Genomic DNA, 14,211 nt, shown 5'->3' with positions numbered 1-14,211 from the left:
ACAGCACCTGGGCAAGCATTTTTAAATCATGGGGGGTCATTATGTGGACAGCAAACACAGAGGATAGCAAGCTGGCAAAATATGGAGAGCCTATACCATGCTCCATCACTGTCCTTCGGAGCTCTTTGATAACTGAAAAGGGTAGTGGTTCCCATTGTGCAGTTCGCTTTCGCATTTCTGAGTAAATTACTGGAGCCACAATTCTTGCAACAATGTCTAATTCCCCCTTCCCTCAGCACTTGCTGCTTCAAGTGAAACCCAGTTGTCATTTGGATCGGAGGCAATAGGTTTGACTCCTTTTCAGGATCAACAGGTCCAGGGTCAAAAGGATCTCCCTCCGCCTTGCTGTCATCTGGGTAGTAGCTAGCAGCAAAAGCCCGTACGGATCGCGAGGGGTCCCTCTCCCTTTCAGTTGCAAGGGGAGGGCCCAAGGGGGTTGAGAAACAGTCTCTTCAGGTTGTAAAGAACCCCAAAGCTCAGCAGAGGGGAGGCAAGAGGCATCCCCTTTGTTTTTAGCATGGGATTTTTCTTGAACTTTCAGGGTTTCAAAAATTACTTTCCAAGAGGGAAGCATTTCTGCAGCTGCTTTATCCCCTTCCGTTGCATAGTTCTACAGTTTCACTCCCACCTCATCCCATAAATCTGTTGTAAAGACTGCGGACGGAGTAACTCCCTGAAGCTTTGAAGCTGTCCGTTTGAGCATAACTTTGAAGTCATGCGCAGGCAAAGACTTGCCATGCTCGTCAAGCAAGTTAGTCATAAGTTCAAAAACGTCTCTTTCCTGGGCAGATATCCCCTGTCCCATCATCCCCTGCAGGCTCACCTTCTTTCCAAGGGATTACTTGTTGTCCTGGCTGGCTTCCTGCTGTCCCACAGTGGCTCCTTAGTTCCCACAGGGCGTCACTGACAGTCACTCAACTAAAGCTGATAATCTCTTCCTCACACAGGGCACCAATTGACAGCGATTGATAAAGAGACGGGGCATCACTTGGGCCGTATGCAAGAAGAAGCGGTTTATTCTTTGTGTAACAGGGTTTATATAGTTTTACAGCATCAGCTAAAATTTTCCACTACTAAACAATAACTACATCACTCATGTCTCTTAACTATGTTGCTTAACCACAGTTCTGCAGGTGCAGTTCTACCTGGCTACTCTAAAACAAAGAAAAACATTCCTTTTTGCTTCCCCCCTCACATTCCTATTCATTGTTGCTATGGTTTCTGTCCCACCAAGGTTAGCACATCTATGTTGGTTTCAGCCCTGCTCTCTAGCTGAAATCCCATGCAGGTTTAGCTCCGAGGGGCAGGAGCCCGAGCCTGAGCCTGAGGCAAGAGGCGGTGAACTGCCGACCCTTTGTGTAACAAAGGACACAGGGACCTGTGGCTAAGACAGAGGACTGGACACTGAGAGACACAGCAGGAACTGAGGACCCCCAGACTTTCCCACTTAGACCATGAGGGTATAAAAGCCATGGGGTTCCTTTGTTTGGGGTCCCTCCTCAGAGGCACCCAGGTGTTATTTTTTTATTTAATTATTGCACCAAGATTAAACTATTTGAAGAATCTGGATGTCTGAGACTCTGCTATGGGAAACCTGGGGTCGAGCCAGTAAGGAAACCTGGTATGACTCTATGAGTATGGGGGGTGTAGCTGCGAAGGGGCTTTGGTTCCAGCTCAGGTAGTGTGAGGGTGAGTTCCAGAGTGGCTCCTGGATGGTCAGACAGGGAAGCTTCCTTAATACTGCAATGGATGGCTCCAAGCTCTTCAGAATAGATAGGAGAGGAAGTGGTGGGGTGGTTCTGTACATTAAGGAGTGTTTTAACAGTATAGAGCTCAAGGATAATGACAGTAAGGTCAAGTGCCTATGGGTAAGAATCATGGGGAAGGCCAACAAGGCAGAGATCCTGGTGGGAATCTGTTATAGACCACCCAACCAGGATGAAGAAGTGGGTGAACTATTCTAGAAGCAACTGCCTGATGTTTCACGATTATCAGCCCTTGTTCTTGTGGGAGATTTTAACCTGCTGGATGTCTGCTGGAAACAACACAGTGGAGAAGAGGCAGTCTAGGAGGTTCCTGGAGTGTGTGGAAGAGAGCTTCCTGATACAGCTTGTGAGTGAGCCTACCAGGGGTGGGGCCCTGTTAGACCTGCTGTTTGTGAATAGAGAAGGGCTGGTAGAAGATGTGGTGGTCAGAGGCTGTCTTGGGCACAGTGACCATGAAATGATTTTGATTACTGGTGAAGTAAGGAAGGGGATCAACAAAACCTTGGAGGGTGGACTTTGGTGTATGCAGGACACTGGTTCAGAGAGTACCCTGGGAAAGAGTCCTTAATAACAAAGGGGCCCAGGAAGGCTGGACATTCTTTAAGAAGGAAATCTTGAAGGTGCAGGCTGTTCCTAGGTGTCAAAAAGACAAGCCTGAGGGGAAGAAGACTGACCTGCCTGAACAGGGAGCTTTTGCAGGAACTCAGGAACAAAAAGAGGGTTTATGACCTCTGGAAGAAGGGGAAGGCAACTCAGGAAATGTGTAAGGATGTTGTTAGGTCATGTAGATAGAAAATTAGAAAGGTGAAAGCTCAACTAGAACTCAATCTGGCCACTGCTATGAAAGACCGTAAAAAGTGTTTTTATAAATATATCAGCAACAAAAGGAGGGCCAAGGAAAATCGCCATCCCTTACTGGTCATGAGGGGGAACATTGTCACCGAGGATGAGGAAAAGGCTGAGTTACTTATGCCTTCTTTGCCTCAGTCTCTAACAATAAGACTGGTTATCCACAGGCAGCCAGACTTCTTAGCTGGTAGACAGGGACAGGGAGCAGAATAGACCTTCTGCAATCCAGGGGGAGGTAGTTAGTGATCTGCTGAGACACTTAGACACTCACAAGTCTATGGGGCCAGATAGGATTCATCCAAGGGTGCTGAGGGAGCTGGCAGAAGATCTTGCTAAGCCAGTCTCCATCATTTATCATCAGTCCTGGCTAACCATGGAGGTCCAAGGTGACTGGAGGTTGGCCAATGTGACGCCCATCTACAAGAAGGGTCAGAAGGAGGATCTGGGGCCTTTCAGCCTGACCTTGGTACCCAGGAAGGTTATGGAACAGATCACCTTGAGTGTAATCATACAAGACGTACAGGACAACCAGAGGATCAGGCCCAGCCAGCATGGGTCTATGGAAAGGCAGGCCCTGTTTGACCAACCTGATCTCCTTTTATGACCAGGTGACCCACCTAGTGGATGAGGGGAAGGCTATGGATGTGTCTACTTGGACTTCAGTAAAGCCCTTCTTACTGTCTCCTACAGTATTCTCCTTGACAAGCTGGCAGCCCATGACTTGGACAGGTGCACTCTTTGCTGGGTTAAGAACTGGTTGGATGGCCAGGCCCAGAGTGGTGGTAAATGGTGCCAGATTCAGTTGGTGGCCAGTCACTAGTGGGGTTCCCCAGGGCTCAATATTGCAGCCAGCCCTATTTAATAGCTTTATTGATGATCTGGACAAGGGGGTCAAGTGCACCCTCAGTAAGTTTGCAAACAACACTAAGTTGGGTGGGAGCATTGATCTGCTGGAGGATAGGAAGGGTCTGCAAAGGGATCTGGACAGGCTGGATGGATGGGTTGAGAACGATGGTATGAGGTTCAAACAGGCCAAGTACCAAGTCCTGTACTTGGGTCCCAACAATGCTATGCAGTGCTACAGGCTAGAGGCAGATTGGCTGGAAAGCAGACAGTTGGAAAAGGACCTTGGGGTGCTGGTTGACAGCTGGCTGAACATGAGCCTGTGTGTACCTAGGTGGCCAAGAATGCCAGAGGTACCCTGGCCTATATCAGAAATAGTGTGGCCAGCAGGACCAGGGAAGTGATTATCCCCTCTGCACTAGTGAGGCCACACCTCAAGTACTGTGTCCAGTTCTAGGCCTCTCACTACAAGACAGACATTGAGCTGCTGAAGCATGTCCAGATGTTCTGGTTTGAAAGCAAAACCAGTGAGAGACTCCAAGTCAGAAATACAATTTATTGGGAAAAGGGAAAAAAAGACAAAAATACATGCAATGATACAAAAGGAAGACTACTGACAAAGTCAGAATACAACCTGACACCCTTTTGGCCAGCGTGCTGGTAGCAGTCCAAATTGGAGTGGCTGCAGTCTTCTTGGAGTGGCAGATGTAGTTGCTGTGTCTTCTCGGAAACCTGTGGAAAGGCTGCCTCTCTGTCTAGAAATCCCTGGATTTATCCAGGTGGGAATGCCTAGCTCCTCCCCTTGGGCGGAACATCTCACAATGGGCTGATGTTATTCTGAGTCACGAGGTGTGTCCTTAATCACCTGTTAAACAGAACTGGTTCCTGGAGAGTGTTATCTCTGAGTCATGTGGCAAAACATTGATGGGCCTATTAACAGGAGATAAGGAAAACTGTCCAGATGCAACTGCTAATAAGAACTGCTAATAAGAAACATCTTGGTGCTCAGTCTTGGACACCAGAGAAGGGCAATGAAGCTGAAGGGTCTAGGGAGTAAGTCTTTTGAGGAGCAGCTGAGGGTGTTTATCCTGTAGAAAAGGAGACTCAGTGCAGATTGTCTCACTCTTTAAAACTACCTGAATGGAGGTTGCAGCCAGGTGGAGGTAGGACTTTTCTCCCAGGCAGCCATAGTGACAGGACAACAGGGAATGGCTGTTGCCAGGGGAGGTTCAGGTTGGACATCAGGAATAGTTTCTTCACTGAAAGAGTGTCAAGAATTGGAATGGGCTGCCCAGGGAGGTTGTGGAGTCACCATCCCTGGAGGTGTTCAAGAAACAACTGAATGTGGCACTTAGTGCTATGGTCTAGCTGATATGGTAGAGATTGGTCAAAGGTTGGACTCGATCTTGGAGGTCTTTTCCAACCTAAATGATTCTGTGATTCTTGTTGAGATCAGCACTTAAATGCTTTGCCTGTCTTCGGTACTTCATAAAATCAACTGTTCAATTGGAGCATTTTCCAGTGGGACTTCTCAGTATGCTTTGTTCTATTGGAGATCTCTCCATTCCTGGAGGAGGGAGGTGGATTTGCCAGTCATTCTGAAGGCATTTTACCTTCTTTTCAAGAAGCAATAAATATCATACACTATTTCTTTGAGGTTTCCAAGTGGCTGTTGCACTTTAAGAGGCTCCCACTTTAAAATCCTTTGCTGACACTACTTTTTTACAGGAATCATAGTTTCTGTCTCCTATTCTTGTTTCTTTTCTGGCACTTCCAGTGCTCGAAAACGATGCTTTTGTAATAGAATTGATTAGGCTCAAATGGGGCACAGTGGCAAGTTTGCAGCGAGTGCTGAAGCCAATTTGTCTGTTGCACAAAGGGAATGATCTTGTTTACATGGCTCCACTTTCTTTGAAATAATCAAATGTTACCAACATCGTAGCTTTTGGGTTTTTAGTTTTTTTAAGAGACATGCATTAACATGCAAACCATTCTGTGACTATGACACTATGATTAATGGGAAGAGCAAAGGCATGTCAAATATGCATCAGTTTCTTGCATATTTTAATTTTTGCAAATAAATAGATTGATCTTAAGTATATAGCAAAATTCTAAGGCCAAGGCCAAGTTTCAGACACTGATTACACAGGTATTGTAAATGAGGAAATGCTAACCCAAACCAGGGCTATTACAGTAGCCCTGAAAAGATAGCATACGATTTCTAGGAAAAGCATATTTCTTCAGAAGACTACAATCTGTAACAGAGCTGTACGCTGGATCTTCAGTCATGCTCAGTGTCCTAACCCCCACTAAAATTGTTTCCACCATCACCCTCCCATTTACTGGGATAAGAGTAAAATATGAAAAGTGAGCAATGCTTAATCTCTTTGGAGAGTCTGTATACATTCTTTGCACTTTCTTTGACTTCATCAATGCATGCATACACAAAGTGTATAATTATTACAACATCTACTTTTGCAGTGACTAAATTCTTATTAATGTTTTTCAATTTGCATGTTTAAATCCTGACCAGTGTAAAAGTATGCTGTTCCTTTCTCCCATGTGAATTCAGAGGTATGGATGTCTACAGAGAAATACAAAAGTACTGATGTTCCCTTTGTATGTACAAGGCATGCATTCAATGTGTAAAGCAGTAATGTAACCTATTTCTTTGTAGTGTGAGGTCCACTAAAGATGAGTGACAATCATGCATTTTCAAAGAGAGCTATTTGAACAAAAGGTCTGTTTTGGCAAAGCTGGCTTTTTCCAGGTCAAAAGGCTTAGTGTTTTTTAACCAAAATAGGCAATTCCTCACTCCATTATGTGAGTTCTAATATTCATTCCCTTGTGAAATTAATATCAACTTGCAGTCACAGCATGGCTTGTCTTCTGGAGGGGAAAAAATTTGTATATTGGTTTGTGATATTTTGCCACTGTGCTGTGAGGAGCTTCACATTGGAAAGACATGGGTCACAGTCAATGGATCCAAACCAGAACCGTACTTTTGGTTTAGTTCTGGGGGAGGGAGAGAAGGGGGTGTGTCAGCCTTCTGAGATCTGGTATTAAAAAAATTTGGTGCCTCCGGAAAAATAAACAAAAATGTGAGCTGTGTTATAAAACCAGAATATGTAAAAACAAACACATTCTCTGGTTTTTTTTTCTTTTTTTTCCATTTAATGAGGCATTTGTTCATATTGCAGGTGACATCATTAAATCTAGTTAAACATGCAAACTTGAGAATGCCAGGAATGTATTTTGGCAAACTTCTTTTGAGTATAGGCTGTTGCCAACAGAAGTTTCCAGGCTGAGGTCACAAGAAAGGGTTTTAGATATGTTCCCCACTAATTAATTACAACTAGCTGCTGTTCATTTTTCCATAAGCCTTATCTGTAGTATGGGGTGAGTATGATCAGTAGTTTTCCCATATAGGAGCCATTAGGCAGAAAATAGATAATCTTTTGAGGGCATTGTAAGCTTTCAGACTGGTGGTGACCGATTCTATAGAGCAACATCAGAGTGAAATAGGAAGAACATCCTCCAGGCTCCTCCCTTAAGTGGTTTGTGTGGGGTTTATTAGAAATTCACTTGTCCTTGTGTTCATTTGCATAAAAATAGCATGGATTGCTGAGGCTTCCTCTTTAAACCAAAGATGTTTTTAAAGGATTTTGGTACTTTGGAGTATCTCTTCCCTTTTCTGCCTTTTAGATGTAACACATTGTTTATGTTTGGAAAGACAGGTGTCTGCTAAGGAAGGCAGAAACCTGCCCTGAAATGGAAAAATGTAGACTCCCTTCCCTCCGAATTGTTATAAATTTGAAATTAAAGGGGGCTCTCAGGCAAAAATATAGGAGCAGGAATAACAGTTCTTTATTAGGGAAGAAAATAAAAAGATAAAATAAACAATGCAGTAAACCATAACAAAACTGATAGGGTCAGAATACACCCTGACACTCTGTTGGACAGGGTGTTGGTAGCAGTCCAATTGGAATTGTGGCTGCAGGCCTCCTGGAGTGTCAGGTGTGGTTCTGTTGGAGTAGTGATCCTGTAGAAAAATGGATGTAGTCTTCCTCTGAAGAGGCAGTGGAAGAGGCAGCTGTTCGTCTGGGAAAATCCAGCACATAAAAAGTTGTGCTGGTGGGCCAGAATCTCAAGACTATATGCAGGTAGGAATGCTTGGCTCCTCTCTCTGGGCGGAGCATCTCACAATGGGATGTTATAGTTCTTATCAGTCATGCAATGACATTCAATAGCCCATTATCAGCAGATGTCTCCCCAGAGAGAGTATTTATTGTGGAAGAGATAAGGAAAAACTGCCCACTTGACAGAAGACAACTGCCATACAGATGGCAAATAGAATACATCTTGCTTTTCAATCTGGGACACACATGCATAGTGAAGCCTCTGAAGAAGGCAAGTGAATTCCTTTGCTTCTAGTGGTGTTTCTGAGATGCAGAAAAAGGCTACTTATTTTGTAGGGGCACACTGTAATCAGTAGTGTGCACTCCACCTTGCTGGATGATTGAAATACTTGCTTCATGTGGTTAAGATATTCCACTTTGCTTTTGCTTCAGTCTGAAATCACTGGGAATCTGGTTACAAAGTATTAAATTGGCTTTAAATTTTTTTTTAGATGCTGAGAGGTACAGTGACTCCTTAGTGCCCTAAAGTAATCATTCATTTATAAAATAAATAAGGTCAAGATAACTATTCTACAAGGCTTTCCGATATGCTTCATCTTCTGTTTTGTTTTTTTATGTTGCAAGAAATATAGTCCTTTGTCTAGGGCAGTATTGAATGCATTGATGCTTAATAAGAAGAAGCAGTTGTAATGCCATTTAGAATGACTTGGACAAGCTCAAGAAGTGGACCCATGAGAATCTCATGAGGTTCAACAAGGCCAAGCATGAGGTTCTGCACCCGAATCGGGGCAACCCCTGGTGTCAATATAGGCTGAAGGATGAAAGGATTGAGACCAGCCCTGCAGAGAAGGACTTGGGGGTGCTGGTGGATGAGAGGATGGACATGAGCCAGCAATGTGTGCTTGCAGCCCAGAATGCCAATCATGTCCTGGGCTGCATCCAAACCAGTGTGGGCAGAAGGGCAAGAGAGGTGATTCTCCCCCTCTACTCAGCTCTGGTGAGGCCCCACCTGCAGTGCTGCCTCCAACTCTGGAGTCCCTGTTACAAATGGAGAGGAGAGAGTTTAGACAAATCCCTGCCTTTCCAGGTTTCTGGCAGTAGACAGCAGCTTTATTGAGGTGGCCAGCACTCCAAAACCCACTCTCGCTCGCAAGTTCTTAATAATGACTGATCAGGCCTATTACAACATAAATTATTTATTTGAACAGGCCAAGGAAAACAGACATAAGACTTAAACAGATTACTTACTACACAGGATAACACAAAGAACTACTAGTAGATAAAAATACAGTGCACGATAATAGTAATAAGGGTACCTTATGTTGCAGCTAGTGAGGAAATAGTATAGATTAGGAATCAATGTCACTTACCAATGAATCTCTCAGTCCCAGGGAAGTAACTCAATTCTAACATCTTAACATCGTGGACAACTCTCTACACACTCAGAGAGTGTATAAGAGATTTCTGATTTCATGAAAATCAGTGGTTTTTTCATAGTTGTAAAAATGTCTGTGCTCTGCAGTCACTAATTTTAGGTTTTCCTTTCTCACCATTCAAGCCAGGATGTGTATTGCTGGCTAAGGAGGTTCTCAGCTGAGATAATTCATCACATGACAAATAATTCCAGTCTAACCTAGCCATATGTTATGGGGAGATAATCTTTTGCTGTATCAGGGGTGAAAGGTCCTGCCACAGTCCCCAATACAGGAAGGACATTGACCTGTTAGAGTGGGTCTAAAGGAGAGTCACAAAGATGATCAGAGGGCTGGAGCACGTCTCCTGTGAAGACAGACTGAGAGAGTTGGGGGTCTTGAGCCTGGAAAAGAGAGGGCTTAGAGGAGACCTTGTAGCAGCCTTCCAGTACTTAAAGGGGGCTTACAAGAAAGATGGGGACAAACTTTTTAGTAGGGCCTGTAATAATAGGACAAGTGGTAATGGTTTTAAACTGAAAGAGGGTAGATATAAGGAAGAAGCTTTTTACAATGAGGGTAATAAAACACTGGCATAGGTTGCCCAGAGAGGTGGTGGATGTCCCATCCCTGGAAATATTCAAGGTAAGGTTGGATGGGGCTTTGAGCAACCTGGTCTAGTTTGAAGATGCCCCTACGCATTGCTGGAAGGTTGGACTAGATGATCTTTAAAGGTTCCTTCCAACCCAAACCATTCTATGATTCTATTTTATAATTTGACTCTGGGGAGTGAAGTGTGTTGAACAGTGTGTCTAAAGGAAGTCATAGGATTTGATTTTAAAATAAGTTTTTTAAAACAGTGTTTGCTTTATTTACTCCCATGGCATTTTAAGTGCCCAAAACCAAAATCAAACCAAAAAAACCCACAAACACAAAATGTCCCAAAAATGCAATCAAAAAACCAACAAACTGCATGTTCTACTGTATGTAACTACTATGTAGTAATAATGTGCATTAGTGTAGTGGGCCTCTGGTGTTCTGCACTATACCATATCATATTTTCTTCTGATTTCAAGATTTCTTTGATATTGCTTCCTCATTCCACGTCAGCTTGAATAGCAGCGGACTTGAAGCCTTAAGGATGAAGCTCTGTTTTTCCACTGGCTCCTGTGCTGTGGCATACCGACATACTGAGTTACTTTAGGAATGAATGTAATGTGATGACCTGTGTTTTGGGTATCTGTTTTGCATTCTTAATTAGCAAAAGAATGCTTGAATATGAGAAATCTAATTTCTTGGAAGAACCAGCTGCATTTTTATTTTTTTTTCAGCCTGTCATGAAGATTACATAATTTAAACATATTCTTTTAATTTTGTCCATTAGGCCATCCTGTGCAGGGCCCGGAGTTGAACTTTGATAATCTTAGTGAGTCCCTTCCAACTCAGAATATTCTGTGATTCTGTGAAATCTCTTGTAGTGTACAAGGCATGTTCTAAATGAGGAAATGAACAGTACTTTGAGATGTCTTCATGCTTATGTCAAAGTTCACCCTGAAGAAACAGCCGATTTAGAGAAAAATCTTTCCATTTGAAAATTGTTGCTAAAGACCTTGATGTATTTATGCCTGCCCTGCTCTATAGTACCAGGAAGCAGGTTCTAAAGTGATGGTACATGTGAAATGCCAGTTCAAATTAGCTTTCCCTTCGAGCTCTGTATACAAAAAATGTAAGACACATTTTCTAGTGAAACCAAATAACTGAAGTAGGAGCAGCAAAAATATCTTATTCCTATTACACTGCACAAATCTAGTGTTTATTGGATCTCTACTTCTGCTGGGTTTCAAGTGTGAAGTATATGTTTAGAAAATGCATGTCTTACTAATGTGCTTATTTGGTTCCTGTAATGTGAAGCTGGAAGATACATAGCTTTTGTACAAAAATTAGAAGAAAAATTTGGGTAATTTCCTGCTGTAACTTCATGTGAATTTTTGTTTGCTTTTGTCTGATGGGCCATACATTGTGAACTATGGATTTCCTAAGAAAAAAGACCCATTTAATGCCTTTTAATTCGGAAGACTGGCTTGATACAGTCTTTAAACTGCTTTGGATGGGCCACACCAGCTCCAAGATTCTGCATCAGGAATTCAGTCTGCCTGGTGTCAGGCATAGTTGGGAAACAAGCAGTGTAGCCTTAGAGGGGAGGAAAAGTGTTACAGAATAAAAGTTTGCAATTAGCCATTGGCTGCTGCATTTTTAATAAAAAACCTAATTTAGCAATTTTCTTCAAAATCAGGTGCTCTGTGGATGTGTATAGTCTTAAATCCCCACTGCAAGTTGGAGCAGAAGGTCAGTTGGCTAACACAGCTGAAAAAATGGAATGGTGTGGATGTTTGTCCCTGGGAAGATGGAAACCATGGAAATGAGCTGCCCAGTTTAACCAATGCTTTGCCTCAGGGTGCAAATGCTAACCAAGGTGAGCCTAGATATATGCACTGCCTGCAACACATAATATAGCCTCAATCTTATATACTTGAGCTTTGCAGCAGAATACAGCAGTCTTTCCTGGGACAAGTAACTTTCTTGTTGAGGATTGACCAGCCAACTTTATTTTCATTGATATTGTCCTTGGAGAAAGGATAAATAAGGTTTATTTTTGTGCTGGGGCTGCAATGTTTTTAAAGCAAGCTAGGTCTTCTAACTTTTCACTCGGTCCTTCTAAATAATTGTTGCATAAAAATTGAATGTCCCTGAAGTATGTAATGCAAAAGCCTGTTGTTTCTTTGCTTGACTATAATCTTATATCCCTTCTGGTGTTGGGGGTTTTATTTTTTGCAGTTACAAAGCCTTTGATACTTACTTAAAGGGAGATCAGTTGTGACTGCATTAAACTGAGTATGTGAGAAACTAAAGCAGCTATTTGTGGGATGTGCTCTGTGTTACACAGTCTGCATTGACAGGTGTGGGGGGTGCAGAGGCAACACTGCCTTCTTGGAGGAGGTGTCTCTTTTTACTTGATATCATGCTTTCTAATCTAAAATGTGGTTATCAAACCTGACAGAAGCCTTCTCCAGTCATCTTCAAGCAAAGATTGCTACTTTGCTAATAACTGAGGAAGCTGCAGGTTATTTACCTGGGGGAAAAAAACCCCCTCATAATAATAAAATCTCTCAATATTTTGATACATATTTAATAAAAGTTAAAATTAAATGCTTGTGAAAGGTGGTAGAATTAGACTTAGATGAATTTTTCCTTGCTTCTTTTTCTTGGAAGTTTACCTCTGAAGGAAATAGACTTGGTTCATGTTTAAATCTTGCAGCTAGCTGCGGACAGAATTCATGCAACATGTATCTTCCTACAGAGGTGTTTGGCTTTCTGTATCTCGTCATGTTCAGACCAACTTGGACATGCTAGTAGCAATTCAGACATGACATTTTGACATTCATAGACACAGTGCCATGTCGACAGAGCACTTTTGCCATAGGAAGATGTCCAGTAAAGGATTGTCAGTCCCATGGCCTCAGTACCTTGCTGTCTTTGCAGCATTTGTTTATGACAAAAATTTTTACAAGTGCTCAAGGTAATGTCACTTCTCAAAGAGAACAACTAAAATATTTTATGTGATGTTTATCTGTCACTCATCCTAGTGGCTCTGGGTCTGAGAAGGAGAGAAGCTGGGGATGCTTGAGTAGCTGTGTGCCATATACTTTCTAGTCTGTTTTTAGGGGAATTCTGCACACGCTGTTTAATGTCCTTCATGTCTAGCTGTTCCCTTTGCAATGTCCTATTTTGCATTAGCTGTGATGGTTTGTAGATCTCGCTGAATGCAAAGTGAATGGCACACACTTTGCCTGAGCTGGTGAGTAACAGGATGTGAAATGTCGTCTGTGGTCTGCTCCTTGCAGAGTGGGTCAAGGTAGGCTGCCATCAGTTAAGGGCTGGTGAACAGGCAGAGGACAAGAATACTGTGAATGACTAATTCACATATGAATGAATAAAAGCTGATGCAGCTTTCTGAATTTGTGAAAATGACAGATTCATCAAACAGGCCACATCGGACGGTGTTCACTAGAGCTATAGAGGCATGCGAACTGCATTGGCAGGACAGCCACTTACAGCACATTATCAGCAGTGACCTATACACCAACTACTGTTACCATGAACACACTGAAAACTCACTTTTTGACTCTCGAGGGTGGCCCCTCTGGCATGGTAAGTGACTAAACTGGAAAGATGTTTCCATGACTTGCTTTGTTCCCTTTCTATGGCTTTTTTTTTTTTGGGGGGGGGGGGGGTGGGGGAAGGGAGGGAGCTAAATGAAAAGCCTGGCAAAAAGAACAGAGGCTCCCTTGAAATGTTGGCTCAGAAATAATCCTTTAACTCTCTCTTGCAAAGTTTTAAAAACAAGTCGAAGGAAACAAAAAAGCCCTTTTGAGTAACCTAGCAAAACGGGCTATTGCAGACATGGAAGCATTGCTATTCCTCAATTATTGTCTCCATTTTAGAACATGTTCCTACAGCCTGTGCGAGGGTGGATGCGTTACGATCTCATGGATGCCCAAAAGAAGCACTGAGGCTAGCAATAGCTATTGTTAATACACTAAGAAGGCAGCAGCAGAAACAGCTGGAAATGTTCCAGGCTCAGAAAAAAGGTAAATGCGGGGAAGAGAGAAGGGCAAAGGACATGACAAGGTGACAATAACACCAAACTGGAACTTTGCATGAGAAAACTGCTTTTGAAACTAAAGCAAAAGAGGTGACGTTAATTCTTCAGTCCAAACAATCATAGTGGTAGTGTCACATTCTGGATGTTGGAGGTGTTTTTTAAGCTGGGTTGTGAGCTCTGCAGGGCAAGGGCTCTGTTCTGCCTTCTGCAATATGTCTAACATGATGGGGCCTTTATTCCAATCAGAGGTTTTGGTTGCACAGTGTAAATATTCATCCTGTGTAATTTATAGGCTCTTAAACAGAGATTTGCATTTGGAATGTCAGGTGTTTAAAATAATTTTTCTCCTCTGATGTGTAATTTAGCAGACCTATATATTTCTGAGGTGGAAGTCTAAAGTTGACAAGGCAAAGTCTGCACTACAGAAATTTATCCAGTTTGGCAGTTTCTTCCAAAAGTCTTTGATGATGCTTAAAACTTTAGTGGATTCACAGCACTGGAAATCAAATTTTTGAAACACTGGCTTTATAAAATGTTCAGTG

General features: G+C 42.7%; 1 protein-coding gene across 1 annotated transcript in view; it reads left to right on the top strand.

Moving 5' to 3' along the window:
- Positions 1 to 14,211, top strand: part of LOC128782885 (zinc finger SWIM domain-containing protein 6-like) — a 294,559-nt gene that overhangs the window by 192,521 nt on the left and 87,827 nt on the right. The window contains exons 5-7 of the mRNA XM_053933391.1: positions 11,300 to 11,479; positions 13,039 to 13,215; positions 13,509 to 13,655. Of these exons, the coding sequence (XP_053789366.1) occupies positions 11,300 to 11,479; positions 13,039 to 13,215; positions 13,509 to 13,655 (504 nt within the window). The remainder of the gene's footprint in view (positions 1 to 11,299; positions 11,480 to 13,038; positions 13,216 to 13,508; positions 13,656 to 14,211) is intronic.

The sequence above is a fragment of the Vidua chalybeata genome (assembly GCF_026979565.1).
Source record: "Vidua chalybeata isolate OUT-0048 chromosome W unlocalized genomic scaffold, bVidCha1 merged haplotype SUPER_W_unloc_3, whole genome shotgun sequence".
Taxonomy (NCBI): Eukaryota; Metazoa; Chordata; class Aves; order Passeriformes; family Viduidae; genus Vidua; species Vidua chalybeata.
This window is presented reverse-complemented; position numbering and strand designations above follow the sequence as displayed.